The sequence below is a fragment of the Schistocerca gregaria genome, chromosome 1 (assembly GCF_023897955.1).
Source record: "Schistocerca gregaria isolate iqSchGreg1 chromosome 1, iqSchGreg1.2, whole genome shotgun sequence".
In the NCBI taxonomy this organism is placed as follows: domain Eukaryota; kingdom Metazoa; phylum Arthropoda; class Insecta; order Orthoptera; family Acrididae; genus Schistocerca; species Schistocerca gregaria.
The window spans coordinates 1,062,866,698-1,062,886,689 of record NC_064920.1 but is presented as its reverse complement, the minus strand read 5'-3'; the positions used below and the strand labels follow the sequence as shown (position 1 = coordinate 1,062,886,689).

General features: G+C 44.2%; 1 protein-coding gene across 1 annotated transcript in view; it reads left to right on the top strand.

Annotated features, from left to right (window-relative positions):
• The window catches only part of LOC126288157 (microtubule-associated serine/threonine-protein kinase 3-like), a 424,127-nt gene that overhangs the window by 261,583 nt on the left and 142,552 nt on the right, over window positions 1-19,992 (top strand). Inside the window, exon 4 of the mRNA XM_049984894.1 lies at window positions 4,725-4,978. Coding sequence (XP_049840851.1) covers window positions 4,725-4,978 — 254 coding nt within the window. The remainder of the gene's footprint in view (window positions 1-4,724; window positions 4,979-19,992) is intronic.

Sequence of the window (19,992 nt, the reverse complement as noted above, 5' to 3'; positions counted from 1 at the left end):
TTCGATGTCTTTTTTCCAACCGACTGGTGCGGATCCCAGATACTCGACCAGCACTCTAGAACAGGTCGCACTATCCCTCTAATGCGGGCTCCTTGACACATGAACCGCACTTTTCCAAAATTCTCCCAATAAACCGAAGACAACCATTCCTGTTCCCTTCTACAATCCTCATGTGTTCGTTCCATTTCATATCGCTACAAAACGTTACGCTCAGATATTTGAACGACATGACTGTGTCAACCAGGAAACTACTAATGCTTCATCCAAACATTAAGGTTTTGTTTTTCCTACTCATCCGCATTTACTTACATTTTTCTACATTAAGAGCCAGGTGCCATTCATCACAACAACTAGAAATTTTGTCTAGGTGATATTATATAAATCTACAGTCACGTACCTTCGACACCTTCTTGCACATCATCAGTGAACAACCGCAGATGTTGGCTGTTGAAATTTTTAATTCTACGCTACTGGCCATTAAAATTGCTGCACCACGAAGATGACGTGGTACCTGACAGGAAAAAGATGCTGTGATATGCAAATGATTAGCTTTTCAGACCGTTCACATAAGGTTGGCGCCGGTGGCGACACATACAACTTGCTGACATGAGCAAAGTTTCCAACCGATTTCTCATACACAAACAGCAGTTGACCGGCGTTGCCTGGTGAAACGTTGTTCTCATGACTCGTGTAAGGAGGAGAAATGCGTACCATCACGTTTCCGACTTTGATAAAGGTAGGATTGTAGCCTATTGCGATTGCGGTTTATCGTATCGCGACATTGCTACTCGCTTTCGTTGAGATCCAATGACTGTTAGCAGAATATGGAACTGGTGGGTTCAGGAGGGTAATACGGAACACCGTGCTGGATCCCAATAGCCTCGTATCACTATCAGTCGAGATGACAGGCATCTTATCCGCATGGCTGTAACGGATCATGCAGGCACGTCTCGATCCCTGACTCAACAGATGGGGACGTTTGCAAGACAACAACTATCTTCACGAACAGTTCGACGACGTTTGCAGCAGCATGGACTATCAGCTCGGAGACTGTGGCTGCGGTTACCCTTTACGCTGCATCACAGACAGGAGCGCCTGCGATGGTGTACTCAACGACGAACCTGGGTGCACGAATGGCAAAACGTCATTTTTTTGGATGAATCCAGGTTCTGTTTACAGCATCATGATGGTCGCATCCTTGTTTGGCGACATCGCAGTGAACGCACTTTGGAAGCGTGTATTCGTCATCGCCATACTGGCGTATCACCCTGCGTGATGGTATGGGGTGCCATTGGTTACACGTCTCGGTCACCTCTTGTTTGCTTTGACGGCACTTTGAACAATAGACGTTACATTTCAGATATGTTACGACCCGTGGCTCTACCCTTCATTCGAACCCTGCGAAATCCTACATTTCAGCAGGATAATGCACGACCGCATGCTGCAGGTCCAGTACGGGCCTTTCTGGATACAGAAAATGTTAGATTGCTGCCCTGTCCAGCACATTCTCCAGATCTCTCACCAAGTGAAAACGTCTGGTCAATGGTGGCCGAGCAACTGGCTCGTCAGAATACGCCAGTCACACAAAAATGTTCAAATGTGTGAAAAATCTTATGAGATTAAATTGCTAAGGTCATCAGTCCCTAAGCTTACACACTACTGAACCTAAATTATCCTAAGGTCAAACACACACACCCATGCCCAAGGGAGGACTCGAACCTCCGCCGGGAGCAGCCGCACTGTCCATGACTGCAACGCCCGAGACCGCTTGGATAATCCTGCGCACACAAGTCACTACTCCTGATGAACTGTGGTATCGTATTGAATCAGCTTGGGCAGCTGTACCTGTACACGCCATCCAAGCTCTGTTTGACTCAATGCCCAGGCGTATCAAGGCTGTTATTACGGCCAGAGATGGTTGTTCTGGGTACTGATTTCTCAGGATCTATGCACCCAAATTGTGTGAAAATGTAATCACATGTCAGTTCTAGTATAATATATTTGTCCAATGAATACCCGTTTATCATCTGTATTTCTTCTTGGCGTAGCAATTTTAATGGCCAGTAGTGTATACTTCACATTACCGTAAATCGCCCCCACACTTAAACGACTTCAAGCATACATTAAATGTATGTGATATATCTGTGACATGCGATTATGTGGCAAAGCCGCAACAAAAAAACTCCTCCTAAGCCACTGGATCGATCTGAACCGAACTCGGTACATATATTACTCAATATGTCGAGATACATACTGTGTATGTAAGAACCAGGAACCTCCTATTGGAGTGGGGTGATTAGGTGGAAAGAGGACCTGGGGAGGAAGAGATTGACAGAGAGGGTGAAGGATAAGGTGGACTGTGAGATGGGGGGAGGAGGCGATGGACAGAGAGGCGGGAAGGAGGAAATGGACAGAGAAAGAGTAAAGGAGATGGGCAGTGGAGCAGGAGATGAACTGTAGGAGAGGGAGGAGCACATGGACAGAGGGAGGGAGGAGAAGAGGCACAAGGATAGAGAGTGGGGGGGAGTGCCATGTGATCAGAAAGAGGGGTAGGAGGAGATAGACAACGGATAGGGACGGAGGTGGACAGAGAAAGTGGGAACAGGGGTTGGACACTGAGAGGAAGGAGTAAATGGACTGACAGAACTGAAACAAATACGTACTAGGCCACACCGGGTACTCAGCTAGTGCAGAAGTACATCAGATAACTGAGAGCGAGCCAGAGATACGCTATCCAAGGACGGCATGTCGTAGTGCAACGCAGCATGGTTACCCTAGCGACGGCATAGAGGTGTCGATGATGCTACTGTAATTATGGATTGTCATCGAAAGTGGCAACGGGTGCCGGCCGCGGTGGCCGTGCGGTTCTAAGCGCTCAGTCCGGAGCCGCGCGACTGCTACGGTCGCAGGTTCGAATCCTGCCTCGGGCATGGATGTGTGTGATGTCCTTAGGTTAGGTAGGTTTAAGTAGTTCTAAGTTCTAGGGGACAGATGACCTCAGATGTTGAGTCCCATAGTGCTCAGAGCCATTGAACCATTTTTTTAATTTTTTTTTTTTGGCAACTGGCGAACAAGTTCATTAGCTGTTTACACACTTGCATGAATGCATGGTTTCTCGGCGATATGAATTAATAAAATTTTCTCGGGCTTCCGGCCGCGTCAGGTGGTTAAAATCCCACGAGCTTTCGACCGAGCTCTCCCCAGTCATTGTCAAGTGGCAAGACTCACTGCTGCGTCGCCGCGGCCGCGTCGTTATATAGCCTCACTGCGGGCTGTTACGTCACTGGTGCTCTGTCGATCTGTCGAGGCCTACGTGAAAGACAGGCCGCGGCGCGTACGTCACGAAGGTAGTGCTGCGCTCGCTCAAATCAGGAGACAAACCACGTTTCTACACCTGTTAACTCATAACTAGGTGTGTCCGTACTGAAACTGAATCTTCTACTGGAATCCGCTATTATGGAATCTTACTGTTGTTAGTCCTATGATGATGGGAAGTCCATGGGCCCACTTATAATTTGTCACGGCTATACTGGCGTACAATAAAATAAAATCATGCTAAAATGATGATCAGTTGCATAAGGCACCACTTCCCGCAGGTAATGAGTACTGTTAAGCAGAAAGAGAGTAAATGCTGTGAACAAGCCGCTATACCATTTATATCGAGTACTGATCTTAAATTACATTTTGCCGTAGTACTGTTAATCAGTAAGACTTCATAATTGCAGATTCCAGTGGAAGATGCAATTCTCGTTAGTCTTTAAACGCCCAGCTGCGAGTTAACAGGTTCAGAAACGCATTTTGTCTGCTGAGCTGAGCGAGCGAGCGAGTTCAGGACTATCTTCGTGACGTACGCGCCGCGGCCTGTCTTTCTCGTGGGCCTCGTGCTCTGTTCCTCGCCATATATGGTAATCTTTTCATTCCGCGTCCGTCGCGCCCGTTTTAACCCCGCGATGGCCGGGTCCCAGGCTGTGACAGCTGCAAACCGCCGTCCTTGTGTTTATACACTTAACAAGAAACCTCGTGTCGACTCTTATGGCGGCTGTTAACACTTCGTTAAACGATTTCATCCTGATATCTAAACGGTAGGAAGTGTAGCACACACGGAAACGAGTCTTGACGCCAGAAAAAGTCCTACGCCATCGAGGCAGGGCTCTTGGTCGGGAGTGCGAGGATTATTTAACACCGCAGGTTTCGAACAAAACGGCCAACTGCGCAGAGGGTACTACTTTTCACAACCAGTCTAACTGTGCTCATTTGTACTGCTTTTGTGGAGGTTGTTTAGGTTGCAGACGCTTGACTTTTTATGGCCGGCACAGGTTCTTCGGCGCCTCTCTGGCGTTTTCTAGTGCGAAGAACTGTTAAAACTCAGCTTAAGGTGCTCCCTTACAGTGAAAAACGCCGTGCTGGCGAAAATTACTAAATTCAGAATTAACTGCAGTAAAACCTGTGGAACATTACTCCTTTAATAGGACGTAATCACTGACTGTTTGGTGTCTCTCGTTGGCTCTGACAACACTCATAAAATCACAAACGAAAACTAGAGTCAAGACTGATTGATTTCGTTGCTAGTATCAAAGGCTTGTTACTCTCTTATTAACCCAATACTGATCCGACAATAAGAGTTTGCCACCACTGTAGAACGTGGCCTCACAATCTCGCACTCTGAAGCGTAAGGGCGTGGGTGTGGGCGCTTTAACTGAGGTACAACAGGTACGGCGGTGCAGAAAGACGCGAGGTGGCTGGATTTGGGACGGCGGCACTTTTTGGGACGCTGCTTGGCGGTCCGTAAGGCCGCGATAAGCGGGGGCGGAGCCGGAGGCGGGGAAGGCCTTATCGCCCGCCGCCGGCGCCTCTGGATTAACGAGGACGCCTCCGGCAGCCTCCAGGCCCACCCTCCACCTGTCATGGTGCGGGGCGCCCCTGGAATTATTAATGCTTGCGACTCACAACACAGTGGATTTGCTGTACCCGCGTCCTGGTGAGATAGCTGTCCGCTGCCTCGCACTCAGTCAGCCTCTGGAGTGGCCTGGAAGCTCCACGTCACTCTGGGCTCTGGAAACTTCCCCGTCTCCCGCATTTCTTTTGTTTCTTCTTTTCTGAAGAGGATTAGCATCTCTGAGCCATAGACTTTTCTACGATATTGCACTGCCTGTGTTATTGTGAATTACGATGCAAAGTTCCTTTGGACAGTGCGGCGACCTCAGCCGTTATGAAACACATTTAATGTATTCGCAATTGCGAATATGGACAACCATCTGCTGTAGAATGGAATGACGACAGTGAAAATTTCTGCCGGACAAAGACTCGAACCCGGATTTCTCGCTTATCGCGAGCGGTCGCCTTACCATTTGGCTATCCGTGTACGACTTACTTGGCTATTGATGCTGATACTCTTCACTCTCTTTTATTAGCGTATGACCCGGTAATATTCTCACAACATGAAGACGATATGGAATATCCGATGAGAAAGCTTGTGGAGAAGTTTATTAATTAGCCTTTGAGAATAAATCTGGACAGACGGACTGTATGTGAACGGGACAGGTTTTAGTAAAAATTAACACAAAACAAGGAAAAATAAAATCCTACAGAAGCTACAAATATATACAAATAATACCGGTACAAGCGAGAAGATAATTTTAAAACTGTGACAACCACAGGTAAAATAGTTATGCGTGATTGATTGACAATTCACACGGTAAACAGTTTTTTTTAATACAGATGTTAAAATTGTTAAATATAAAACTGAATGAAAAGTCCTATAGTCCACCGTAGTTTTATGTATTCAAGTCAATTAAAGACTCACACAACCGGCTTCGCAACTTTTAAGTTGTATCTTCTGGTGTATATAAATACTACGCCATATTGTATGGGGAGTAGTTACAGAGTGCTGCAGAGGAAGTATTCGCGTGGCTAGGCAAATTTATCAGCCCTCAGTTGATAGAAAGCTATAATCATTATTAAATTCATGAACTGTCATCACTTTACTGATTAAAATATGTTCTTTCGGCCTATGTCAATCTCATGTTGTGCGTGACCTAGGCCGACAAGGTCATATTTTAATCAGTAAAGTATTGACAGTTAGTGATTTTAACACGAACGTGAAATTCATTTTAGATGATGGTTTTTTGTAAGTTGAGGGCTGATAACTTTGCCTAACCACGCCAACAGTTGCTCTGCGCCATTCTATAATTTCTCCCCACACAGTATGACAGCATTTATACGCTCCTGGAAATTGAAATAAGAACACCGTCAATTCATTGTCCCAGGAAGGGGAAACTTTATTGACACATTCCTGGGGTCAGATACATCACATGATCACACTGACAGAACCACAGGCACATAGACACAGGCAACAGAGCATGCACAATGTCGGCACTAGTACAGTGTATATCCAGCTTTCGCAGCAATGCCGGCTGCTATTCTCCCATGGAGACGATCGTAGAGAGGCTGGATGTAGTCCTGTGGAACGGCTTGCCATGCCATTTCCACCTGGCGCCTCAGTTGGACCAGCGTTCGTGCTGGACGTGCAGACCGCGTGAGACGACGCTTCATCCAGTCCCAAACATGTTCAATGGGGGACAGATCCGGAGATCTTGCTGGCCAGCGTAGTTGACTTACACCTTCTAGAGCACGTTGGGTGGCACGGGATACATGCGGACGTGCATTGTCCTGTTGGAACAGCAAGTTCCCTTCCCGGTCTAGGAATGGTAGAGCGATGGGTTCGATGACGGTTTGGATGTACCGTGCACTATTCAGTGTCCCCTCGACGATCACCAGAAGTGTACGGCCAGTGTAGGAGATCGCTCCCCACACCATGATGCCGGGTGTTGTCCCTGTGGGCCTCGGTCGTATGCAGTCCTGATTGTGGCGCTCACCTGCACGGCGCCAAACACGCATACGACCATCATTGGCATCAAGGCAGAAGCGACTCTCATCGCTGAAGACGACACGTCTCCATTCGTCCCTCCATTCACGCCTGTCGCGACACCACTGGAGGCGGGCTGCACAATGTTGGGGCCTGAGCGGAAGACGGCCTAACGGTGTGCGGGACCGTAGCCCAGCTTCATGGAGACGGTTACGAATGGTTCTCGCCGATACCCCAGGAGCAACAGTGTCCCTAATTTGCTGGGAAGTGGCGGTGCGGTCCCCTACGGCACTGCGTAGGATCCTACAGTCTTGGCGTGCATCCGTGCGTCGGTGCGGTCCGGTCGCAGGTCGACGGGCACGTGCACCTTTCGCCGACCACTGGCGACAACATCGATGTACTGTGGAGACCTCACGCCCCACGTGTTGAGCAATTCGGGGGTACGTCCACCCGGCCTCCCGCATGCCCACTATACGCCCTCGCTCAAAGTCCGTCAACTGCACATACGGTTCACGTCCACGCTGTCGCGGCATGCTACCAGTGTTAAAGACTGCGATGGAGCTCCGTATGCCACGGCAAACTGGCTGACACTGACGGCGGCGGTGCACAAATGCTGCGCAGCTAGCGCAATTCGACGGGCAACACCGCGGTTCCTGGTGTGTCCGCTGTGCCGTGCGTGTGATCATTGCTTGTACAGCCCACTCGCAGTGTCCGGAGCAAGTATGATGGGTCTGACACACCGGTGTCAATGTGTTCTTTTTTCCATTTCCAGGAGTGTATAAAGCGGAAGATACAACTTAAAAGTTGCGAAATCGCTTGTGTGGGTCTATAATTGACTTGAATAAGTACAGATACAGCGGACTATTGATTGGACTTTCCATTCATTTTTATATTTAATAATTTTAACACCCGTATTAATTATCAATCAGTAATGTATAACATTTGACAAAGATAGTAGATCCGGAATAGCAATGAGGAACAGAGCTACCAAAGCTTTGTCTGGGATAATATGAAATAACAGTATTCGACAGGACACTAAGAAAAGAATAGAACGTAGTTCTGTGTGGAGCTTGGATGTTGTCTGAAACAAGGAAGGTTAGGGAGAAAATTAGTGGAGCGGAAATGAGCCGTGTGAGAAGATGTTTGCAACGAACAAGTTAGGATACGATATGAAATGGGGTGTTATGGAGGCGGCAGGAGATAAAGTACTCCATAACAAAAGCTTTGGAGAACAGAGCGTTCAGTGGTATGGGCACGCAAAGAAAATGCCCAATCATAGGTGGACAAGGAATATTTTAAGGTGAAGAATAGAATGGCCAGCGCTAAGATGGGAAAAATAGTTAGAAGAAGCAACGGGAGACAGAAATGCAGGACTAGATAACTGGGACGAAGGAGGCCTGTTTAGGTCGAAAACGGCTAACTCCTAGGGGAAAACGCCGAAAAACAAGAAAAGGGGAACAAATATCGTTGTCACGCGCCTCATACCTAAAACACGTGGAAACATTTGATGTCATGAACCACTCAATATTCCAACATCATTAGCGATGTTTCTTTCACTCTTCGCACTATTTCATCGGTTGCAGATGCACTGGGGCGGCCAGGGCATTCATCATTTTTTACGTCCTCCGACCGTCTCCAAAATGTCTATACCTCTCGTAAACCTTTGAACGTACATGAAGTGTTAAGTGTGTATTGTGTATTGTGAGCGACTGTGATGAGTATAGCCGATCGGTTCTAGGCGCTACAGTCTTGAACTGCGCGACAGCTACGGTCGCAGGTTGGAATCCTGCCTCGGGCATGGATGTGTGTGGTGTCCTTAGGTTAGTTAGGTTTAAGCAGTTCTAAGTTCTAGGGGACTGATGACCTCAGAAGTTAAGTCCCATAGTGCTCAGAGCCATTTGAACCATATGATGATCTTATGTGTAACACAAAGTGATCGTTTATTTGCGACGATGATACAAAGGAAGTGAGTTAATAAAACCTACACTCTTTTCGAGGAAGTAAAAGCGAATCACCGACTTCGAGGCAGAAAAGAAAGATAATGTTTGATTTCTTCTCGACAGCGAAGCCGTCTGGAAAATAGTGTACAGTAGGGTTTAACTTCCCGATTGCGTTAAGATGATTAACGATAGAAATCAAACGAAGATTGGAAAATTTTATGGGAAGAAACCTAACGTGTCGTTTCCAAAGAAACTATTCCAGAAAGGTTTGAAGCATTTTAGGGAAACCATGGCATAAAATTTGCATGGGATTTGAACCTACGTACTCCGAACGAGTCCGTAGTCCCTCGCCGTCTCTCTCGATGAGGGCATCAGGTACAAAGCGGTGGGCCGTTTGGAAAGGAGTGGGTGAGGAAATTGTGTTGTCGGAGGAACAATCCCAGCTCCCAACTACGTTTCCGGCTGGAGATTAATGTACCAGTTTGGCGCGTCTTCACGTTTAAAACGCTCATGATAAATTTCGAATTTATTTAGTTTTGCATTTATTTCAGCTGGCAATATTACGGTCTTCCAGTCCTCTTACATCTAACCAGATTTCCTTTGTGATTCAACATTAGTGTTTTTATAGTACATGAGCAAGAGAAAACAGCACCAATAATGATCATGACAATCACAATAAGCGTAGTAATGCATCAGTGGAATTTCAATATGAGTACTGACATCTAACAAAAATATGGGACAACAGCACAGAAGTCATGAATATGGAGACGAAGTTGACTGGTGAAAGGAAGCGCGGAAAACAATAGGGTAAGATTATCAGATGGGATGGACGAAAGAAAACAGAAATATTGAAGTGTGAGTAAGGCGCAGACAGTCTATAGTGTGACAGAAATACTGGTTCCCTGTTGGACAAAAGGAAAACAGCTGGGATATTATATCAGGCTCCGCCGGATTTACTTTTTAATTGTCGTACTTTACTTCGTAAAAATAAAGTGAAAGATGTCGAAACCTTGGTCAAGAGGTTTCGATAAACCTTTAATATTTTTGAATAATCATTTCATATCTGCTACTGATTAGCTGCATTCCACTTTATCTCCACGAAGATCCTGTTCCACATTTGCTGCATCCAGCCATGTTCCAGATTTTTATAGTATCGTACCTCATTAAGAAAGGTGACCGTCAGCATCATACTACTCAACGCCGTGATTTAACAGAAATTAAAGTACACTCGATAATAATATTTCACTTTTATGTGCACGAACTGATAACTTGAAACTGAAAAGGAAGAAAGCATTAACGATAATAGGGAGGTTGACGTAGGTTTGCCGATGATGTAACATCCTGTAGCAACCAATAAAATAGTAACCTAGCCTAACCAAATACAGAAATCACTCACACAATCATATACACAAACTACGGTATCATTCGTGAATTAGGTAACAGTGATGTTAATGATATGATACTGTGTAGATAATAAATCTACTATCTTACTTCAGTGGCGGAAAAGTGCGGTTGCAAAGCAGATTTATACTTGCGTGCCAAACATTGATTTACCACCTGTATAACGTTATGATGATGGATTACAAAATAGCCAATAAACGAAGGAAGCGCTTTACACTTATTTAATTCTCAAGCAGAACGTGAAAGAAAAGAGTCATAGAGAAACTGTACTTAAAAAACTCCGGGGTTTAGCTGGACTGTTGTCGTGGACGACGTTACTCAGTGACAGCTGCACAGAGTGGCCGCGCGGTTGTAGGTGCCATGTTACTGATTGCGCATGAGGGTGTGTGTTTGTCGTTCTTAGCATAAGTTAGTTTAAGTAGTGTGTAATTCTAGGGACCGATGACCTGAGCAGTTTGCTCCCTTAAGGATTCACACACATTTGAACACAGTGACAAATAAACGATTTTCATATTCTCCATCATTCTTTCAGTTGCCGTGTTGCATTAATTATTTCATAGTGGCCAACCTCTTCTTCTAACACCTCAATATATTTGTTCAAAGCACAGCAGGACGGTTTGGCCGAGAAGTTCTAGGTGCTACAGTCTGGAACCGCGCGACCCCTACGGTCAGGTTCGAATCCAGCTGAGGACATGGATGTGTGTGATGTCTTTAGGTTAGTTAGGTTTAAGTAGTTCTAAGTTCTAGGGGACTGATGACCTCAGAAGTTAAGTCTGATAGTGCTCAGAGCCTTTCTTTCTTTAAGCACACACACTACGACGACGGCCAGCTACAGGTACAATAAACACTATTCCTAGCCAGAGCAGTTATCCTAAATGCATCACAAAACATTTTACATATTTAAGTTTTCTTTCTTACTACATACAGCCGAGTACCCAGCTTTGCCAAGGTATGAATGTATCCCAATTTTCTATTAGTCCATCTCCTCCTTCGCCCTCTCTCTGTGCATCTCTTCCTCCGCCCTGTCTCATTCCACCACCTCCTCCTCCTCCTCTCTCTGTTCATCTTCTACATTTCCCTTTTCCTATCCATCTTCCCCTCTCCTCCCATCCCTCTCTGTCCATCTCCTCCCTTTAATTTGTTCATTTCCTACTTCTTGCTCTTTATCCATCTTCTCTTCCTGCCTTCTCTATGTCCACTCCTTCCTCCTCCCTCACTCTACCCATTTCCTCTTCATTCCTTCCTCTATCTCCCCCCATTTGTCTGTCGATGTCCTCTTCTTTCCTTCATCTATCTCTTACCCATTTGTCTGTCCATCTCCTCTTCTTTCCTTCCTGTATCTCCGCCCCTTTGTCTTTCATCCATCTCCTCTTCTTTCTTTCCTCTATCTCCTCCCCTTTCTCCGCCCATCGGCTCTTCTTTTCTTTCTCGATCTCCCGCTCTTTCTCTGTCCATCTTCTCCTCTCTCCTCTGTCCGTCATTCCACCCTGTCTGTGTCCAGTATATGTGTGTACTGTCCAAATCCTCCTCTCCCTTCCCTCTCTACGTCTCAGCCCTACCCAATACGTGATTTCTAGCTCTTAACTCAGATAGTAAGAAGTGCGTCAAACATTTTGTTTGAAACTAGTCCAGGAACGTAGGTGAAGCATTTTACCCATCGATTTCCCTGCGTACGCACATGTAACATATTTTTCACATATATTTAATGTATTTCACAGTTGATGAGAGTCTTGGTTGAAATTTTAGTTTTTTTATTTAGCAGCTACGCGTTTCACCTTATTTAGGCATCTTCAGGCTGATCTTAATTTGGTATTTGTTAGGTCGAGCCTTGAGACAGTGTAGATAAAGGGCACCGTCGAGTACATCAGGCCAACGTGGCCTTCGTTAACCTCAGTAAATACTTTCTAGATGAACGTGAGTGACTCCAAGACCTGCATAACGCATTCACGTTGACAGGAGCACATAATAGAATAAGATGGGGCTTAAGTAGTTAGCGTAATTGAAATGGAAGAAAGCATTAACTGTAATAGGGAGGTTGACGTAGATCTACCGATGATGTAACATCCTATAGCACTCAATAAAATAGTAACGTAGCCTCGTAACATATACAGAAATCACTCACACAATCATACATACAAACTATGGTATTATTCATGAATTAGGTGCATTATGCTAACGACTTAAGCCCCATCTTATTCTATTATGTGCTCCTGTCAACGTGAATGCGTTATGCAGGTCTTGGAGTCACTCACGTTCATCTAGAAAGTATTTACTGAGGTTAACGAAGGCAATTTTGGCCTGATGTACTCGACGATGCCATTTAGCTACACTGTCTAAAGGACTGTCCTAAGAAATACTAAATTAAGACCAACCTGAAGGTGCTTGAATGAGGCGAAACAAGTAAATAAAAAAAACTAAAACTGCAACCAAGACTGTTTTCAACTAATACTATTAAACACTGGTTTGATGATTCATGCCACGGATTGACTGGAAGAATTTCTATTTCACAGAAACTGATACACATATCTGTAGCGAATTTGGCCGTGCCGTTTCGTTTTCGATCAGCTCAATGTTTATGATCTGATAGCTCCTGAACAATGACACAGTTTTGTAGGAACAGTCGGCGGCATATGTAGATACTGTCTGCTAAATGTGTTGCTAATAAAGTTGGCTACAAAGAAGTAATAAATGTAAAGCTCATGCATGATGCAGCAATTTTTGATGCACCTTAGTTTTTATGACACCATATTCTGAGCTGTGTGTTGTCCAACAATTTAATTTTGTAGTTAGATTCATTGCTATATGTGAATACTGTGTGTGAACAAGGATGCAGTTTGTAGTAAAGAAGTGTTATACTAAAGCGTACTGCCAGATCGAGCATGAACAACGAAAATATAGTAAGAGATAAAAATGCTGGATGAATAAAGTCTTGGAATTCGCGTATCATGGGTTGGACTCCTCTTTCGTCCCTCCCCCCCCCCCCCCTCTTTCACTCTTTTGGTGTGTAGACGGTTCTTACCCCCACAGTGATTGCTCCCAGACAGTAAGTCATATGTGTACGAAGTTAGATTGAAATCGGTCCAGTATTCCAGGAAGAGATGTGGAACATACATTCTACATACATACTTTCACTTCTATATTATGTGTGTGTTCTGATGTTTTTGTGTTGTTTAAGGTTTGAAACAATAATAACAATAATAATAATAATAATAATAATAATAATAATAATAATAATAATAATAATGGCTAAGAAATGGCAATATATACAGTGAGACGGAAGGATTCATGATTGCAATACAGGACCAAACAATAAACACCTGATGTTACAGCAAGCATATTATTAAAGATCCCAATACCACAACAGATAAATGCAGACTTTGCAAACAACAAATAGAAACAGTAGATCACATCACAAGCGGATGTACAAATACAGAATACCTCAGAAGACATGACAATGTAGGAAAAATAATACATCAACAACTTGCCATACAACATAAACTAATGAAACAACACGTTCCGACATACAAGTATGCACCACAAAATGTAGTGAAAAATGATGAACACAAATTATACTGGAACAGAACCATTATAAAAGATAAAACAACACCACATAACAAACCTGACATCACACTCACCAATAAAAAGAAGAAATTAACACAACTAATCGAAATATCCATACCCAATACAAGAAATATACAGAAGAAAACAGGAGAAAAAATTGAAGAATACATCCAACTGGCTGAGGACGTAAAGGACATGTGGCATGAGGATAAAGTTGACATTATACCGATTATACTATCAACTACAGGAGTCATACCAAACAATATCCACCAGTACATCAACGCAATACAGCTACATCCAAACTTATATATACAACTACAGAAATCTGTAATTATTGATACATGTTCAATTACCCGAAAGTTGCTAAATGCAATGTAACATATACCGTACAGTTAAAAGGAAGTCACGCTTGATCAAGGTCCGCGTCACATTCCATTTTTAACCAGACATAACGTCTGAGAAAGAAAAGAAATAATAATAATAATATCTACAATTACTAGTTTCCCCAGAATAAAATTGAAGATGTTTATATGCACTGTTCTCTACGCTGCCAACACATGGTTTTACTTGTTACTTTTACTGAACATAGGCACATATATTAAAATACTGTAAACTGAATTATGAAATGATATTCACAAATATACTAACAAAAATTATGCTGTATCTTAATGTTTAGGAAATGTATGTCTTAAAAGTATGTTATTGTCAGTAACTAACTTTATGATTACAATAAGCTGGGAGGAACGCTACGCGGATGATAGAAGATAAAGCTTTAAGTTCCGCTTGAGTGCTGAGTGGTTTTGGAAGAGACGCAGGTTATAAGGCAGTTTGTTCTGCAGAGTTATGGTAGAAATGGAGGAACCAAGAATCTGAACATATCTGATCTGGTACTGCAGCTATGGAAGGATGATAAGTATTAGAAATGCGACGGGAGTCACTTGGACTGAGGTTGTATACGGGAGATACTGACGAGAGGAATGGAGTACTGCACAGAGCTTGTGAAGATCACGCCACCTATCGGATCGCATCGAGACTGGCTGAGTACTATAAGCACTGACACACTCAAACACCCAAATGTTGCAAACGTATCTACACAAGCGAATACATACAGGGTCTTACAAAAAGGCACGGTCAAACTGTCAGGAAACATTCGTCACACACAAAGAAAGAAAAGATGTTATGTGGACGTGTGTCAGGAAACGCTTACTTTCCATGTTAGAGCTCATTTTATTACTTCCCTTCAAATCACATTAATCATTGAGTGGAAACACACAGCAACAGATCGTACCAGCGTGACTTCACTTTTTTACAGCAAATGTTCAAAATGTCCTCCATTAGCGAGGATACATGAATCCACCCTCCGTCGCATGGAATGCCTGATGCGCTGATGCAGCCCTGGAGAATGGCGGATTGTATCATAGCCGTCCACAATACGAGCACGAAGAGTCTCTACGTTTGGTACCGGGGTTGCGTAGAGAAGAGCTTTCAAATGCCCAAATAAATGAAAGTCAAGAGGGTTGAGGTCAGGAGAGCGTGGAGGCCATGGAATTGGTCCGCCCTCTACCAATTCATCGGTCACCGAATCTGTTGTTGAGAAGCGTACGAACACTTCGACTGAAATGTGCAGGAGCTCCATCGTGCATGAACCACATGTTGTGTCGTACTTGTAAGGACACGTGTTCTAGCAGCACAGGTAGAGTATCCCGTATGAAACCATGATAACGTGCTCCATTGAGCGTAGGTGGAAGAATATGGGGCCCAATCAAGACATCACCAACAATGCCTGCCCAAACATTCACAGAAAATCTGTGTTGATGACGTGATTGCACAACTGCGTGCGGATTCTCGTCAGCCCACACATCATGAGTGTCAACATTTACAATTTGATCATGTTGGAATGAAGCCTCATCCGCAAAGAGAACATTTGCACTGAAATGAGGATTGACACATTGTTGGATGAACCATTCGCAGAAGTGTGCCCGTGGAGGTCAATCAGCTGCTGATATTGCCTGCACACGCTGTACATGGTATGGAAACAACTGGTTCTCCCGTAGCACTCTCCATACAGTGACGTGGTCAACGTTACGTTGTACAGCAGCAACTTCTCTGACGCTGAAATTAGGGTTATCGTCAACTGCACGAAGAATTGCCTCGTCCATTGCAGGTGTCCTCGTCGTTCTAGGTCTTCCCCAGTCGCGAGTCATAGGCTGGAATGTTCCGTGCTCCCTAAGACGCCGATCAATTGCTTCGAACGTCTTCCTGTCGGGAAACCTTCGTTCTGGAAATCTGTCTCGATACAAATGTACCGCGCCACGGCTATTGCCCCGTGCTAATCCATACATCAAATGGGCATCTGACAACTCCGCATTTGTAAACATTGTACTGACTGCAAAACCACGTTCGAGATGAACCCTACCCTGTTGATGCTACGTACTGATGTGCTTGATGCTAGTACTGTAGAGCAATGAGTCGCATGTCTATACAAGCACCGAAGTCAACATTACCTTACTTCAATTGGGCCAACTGGCGGTTAATCGAGGAAGTACAGTACATACTGACGAAACTAAAATGAGCTCTAACATGGAAATTAAGCATTTCCGGACACATGTCGACATAACATCTTTTCTTTATTTGTGTGTGAGGAATGTTTCCTGAAAGTTTGGCCGTACCTTTTTGTAACACCCTGTATGCCGCCACCCTTCCTCCGCCACATTCTAGAGACCGACTTCTGATTCCATACTCAGCATTCGAACTGGGTACCTCCGCAGTCGAACTCCGTAGAATGTAAGAGACGTCGGCCATAGAGGCAGGTCACGTATTCGGCTTTGTCGGATCTTCTCAGAATGCAGACGTGGCCTTCCATTTGCGTTCTACGTCTTATTGATTGCTTTTTGCCTGGGCGCCGGTTCTACCACTCGCAGCAGGGAAGAGAGAACGCGATATTAAAACTCGGCAGACCGGAAATGAATACGGAGATGGTAACGCACCGCGCCACTCTTCTTTGAAATTGCGAGGGTCGGACGTTATTACACGGGGAGATGTGCCGGTAATCGAGGCTGCTCATGTGTGAGGATACCAGCACTCGTCAGAGGGGAATACCCTACACTTCCCTTCCGGGACGCACCAGCCTTTAGATAAAGTGCTCCCTTTCACTTTGGTAACAAAGACATGCGATTGAGATATGCACTTAGATAGATGGCGGTAGTATCGCGTACACAAGGTATAAAAGGTGTGGCGTCCCCGCACTCCAACCGCGTGCTGATATTGTCGACGCGGTAGAGCTCCTACTGCCACAGCTCTCGCAGTGGATTTCAGACACGATGTACGATGACGTAGGTCCCCGTTGGTGAACGGGAGACAGAAATGCGATCTCGTACGATGGACGCTTCTCCTTATCTAAGATTGAATGATTCATTGCCCGGATATGCAGTAGTTAGCGTCCCTCCCAGCTTATTGTAATCATAAAGTTAGTTACTGACAATAACATACTTTTAAGACATACATTTCCTAAACATTAAGATACAGCATAATTTTTGTTAGTATATTTGTGAATATCATTTCATAATTCAGTTTACAGTATTTTAATATATGTGCCTAGTTCCACCGTTGTTAAATCTTATCTCATCCGCATCGTACACACCACCAATTGCGAGGAAACATTGTAATTATCAGTCTTCTCGTACGTTGTTGGCTCGTTGCTATGGAGTTGTTGAACCTGTATGAAGCGAGATCCACAGATACTCTTTGATCACGTCTGAGTGAAACTACGCCGTAATGTTAAAAAAATGTTCAAATATTCGCTTTTCAATTAATGAAGTAGGTATTTTGATATTCAGATTAAATTGTCCCTGCCGAACAGTCGTTGGTTAACTATCATTGATTAAATCACTTAATAATGTAGTCTACGCTTGATATTTCACGTGGAATGAACAGTTTATTAATCCTTGGCTACTAAATACTTTATAACTTTTGCACCACACGCACACGCAGTTGGTTGGTAAAGTCAGTTCTATTAAAATTAAGTTTCTTGACAATTACGACAACTTGACTCTTCAGCGTAATTGTATTATCATCGTGAAGTCGTGTAATTGTGTCCTACTCGAGACTAATTGAGTGTAGTCCTTTGATATACTACCCACTCTTCTTTTAGTTCCAACTATTTGAAAGTCAAGTCCAAGATTCACTAGTTTCGTCAATAAAGTTGAATTAACCCGTTATGCACCGTTAAACACGTCTACCAGTTCCTGTCTCTGCTTAGAAAATCAATTCCGAAGTTTGTGAATCACGTCACGCAAGAAACACTTCTGAACGCAAAACAATCTCGTCGCGTTCCGTACTCTCAGTAACTAAGACAATAATTGTTCTCGCACGTCTTTACAGGACGAGAGCCAGCAAGCGACTTCTTCTGCGAAAGAGTATTGTAGACGCATCGAATTTCTTCGTTGCGCTTACAACTCTCTTCCACATAAAAGTTATCTCTGACTAACATCACCTTAGACTTAGCTTTCAAGATATTAATTGCAATTATCACTTGGATATTTGTCCATTAATTAAATCTGAGGTTTCTTCCTCCTCGTTTCATAACAAAAACTCTCAGTGATGTACAATGTTGTTGTTATCAAAACTTCTTGGTGTTGGCTTATCAGCAAAGATGTCGTATTTGGCAAGATAACTCTTCCATACTTCATATTATGATATTCTGTCTTAGTTGACTTTAAGGGGGTCGTTGGGGTGTTATAAAGGGCAGTGCATTGGGGGAGCTGTCATTTGTACTCATGTGATTCATGTGAAAAGGTTTCCAACGTGATTATGGCCACACGACGGGAACTGACTGATTTCGAACAGCCAGATGGTTGCAGCCAGTCATAGGACATTCCATCTCGGGAATCATTAGGTTATTCAATATTCCGAGATACACAGTGTCAAGACTGTGCCGAGAATACCAAATTCAAGCTCTATCTTTCACCAAGGACAAAGCAGCAGCCAACGGCCTAATTTAACGACCGCGAACAGCGGCCTTTGCGTAGAGTTGTCGGAGCTAACAGAAAAGCAACACTGTGTGAAATAACCGCAGAAATCGATGTGGCACGGGCGACAAACATATCCGTTGGGACAGTGCCGCGAAATTTTGTGTTAACGGGCTATGGCAGCAGACGAGCGACGCGAGTGCATTTACTAACAATACTACATCGCCTGCACCATCTCTCATGAGCTCCTGGCCGTATCGGTTGGACCGTAGGCGACTTGAAAATCGTGACCTCGTCACATTAGTCCCGATTTCAGTAAAAGCTGATGGTAGGCTTCGAGTGTGGGGCAGACCCTACAGAACCATGGAGCCAAGTTGTCAACAAGGCATTGTGCAGTCTGGTAGTGGTCCCACAATGGTGTAAGCTGTTTTTACATGGAATGAACTGGGTCCTCTGATACAGCTGAACCGATAATTAACTTCTGGAAATTATTTTCGGGTACTTGGAGACCATTTAAAGTGAGTCATAGAGTTCATGTCACCAAATAACGACGAAATTTTTATGGAGAAAAATGTGCCATGTCGCCAGGCCACAGTTGTTCGCGATTGGTTTGATGAACCTTCTTGGACAGTTCGAGCGAATAGTTTAGCCACCTATACCGCCCGACATGAATCCCATCGAACATTTATGGGACGTAGTTGAGAGGTCAGTTCGTTCACAAAATCCTGCCCCGGCAACATTTTCGCTATTATGGACGGCTATAGACACAGTATGGCTCAATATTTCTGCAGGGGATTTCCAACGACTTGGTGAGTCCATCCTGCACTACGCCGACTAAAAGGAGGTCCGAAATGATATTAGGAGGTCATCTAAGTGTATTTTTATAATTAAATATTTTTTTAGAAGTTTTTATAGAAAACAAACTTGGTTTATATTCATGGGTTCACTCTTCTCGCATAGTTCGCAGCAAACCATGGGTAACGCTTCTCTGAACTCAAAATACGAACGCTTTAATTACAACCCTTTTCGGAAAGTTATTTGCAGAATCCTCGTAAGTAAAAAAGAAAAAAAAATGTTGTCCACATGTAGACTCGAGCCCCCTCCCCGACGCTTGCATTAACGCTCTGCTTTTTCCGCTGCGCTGGCCGATACTTGGAAAGTACAGTAACGTAAATGGCTCATGCCTCGCTCGACCGGCACCTGAACTGCTGAGTTTTTTTAAAATCCTTAATCATCTGGATTCCCCACCTCGTAGTCT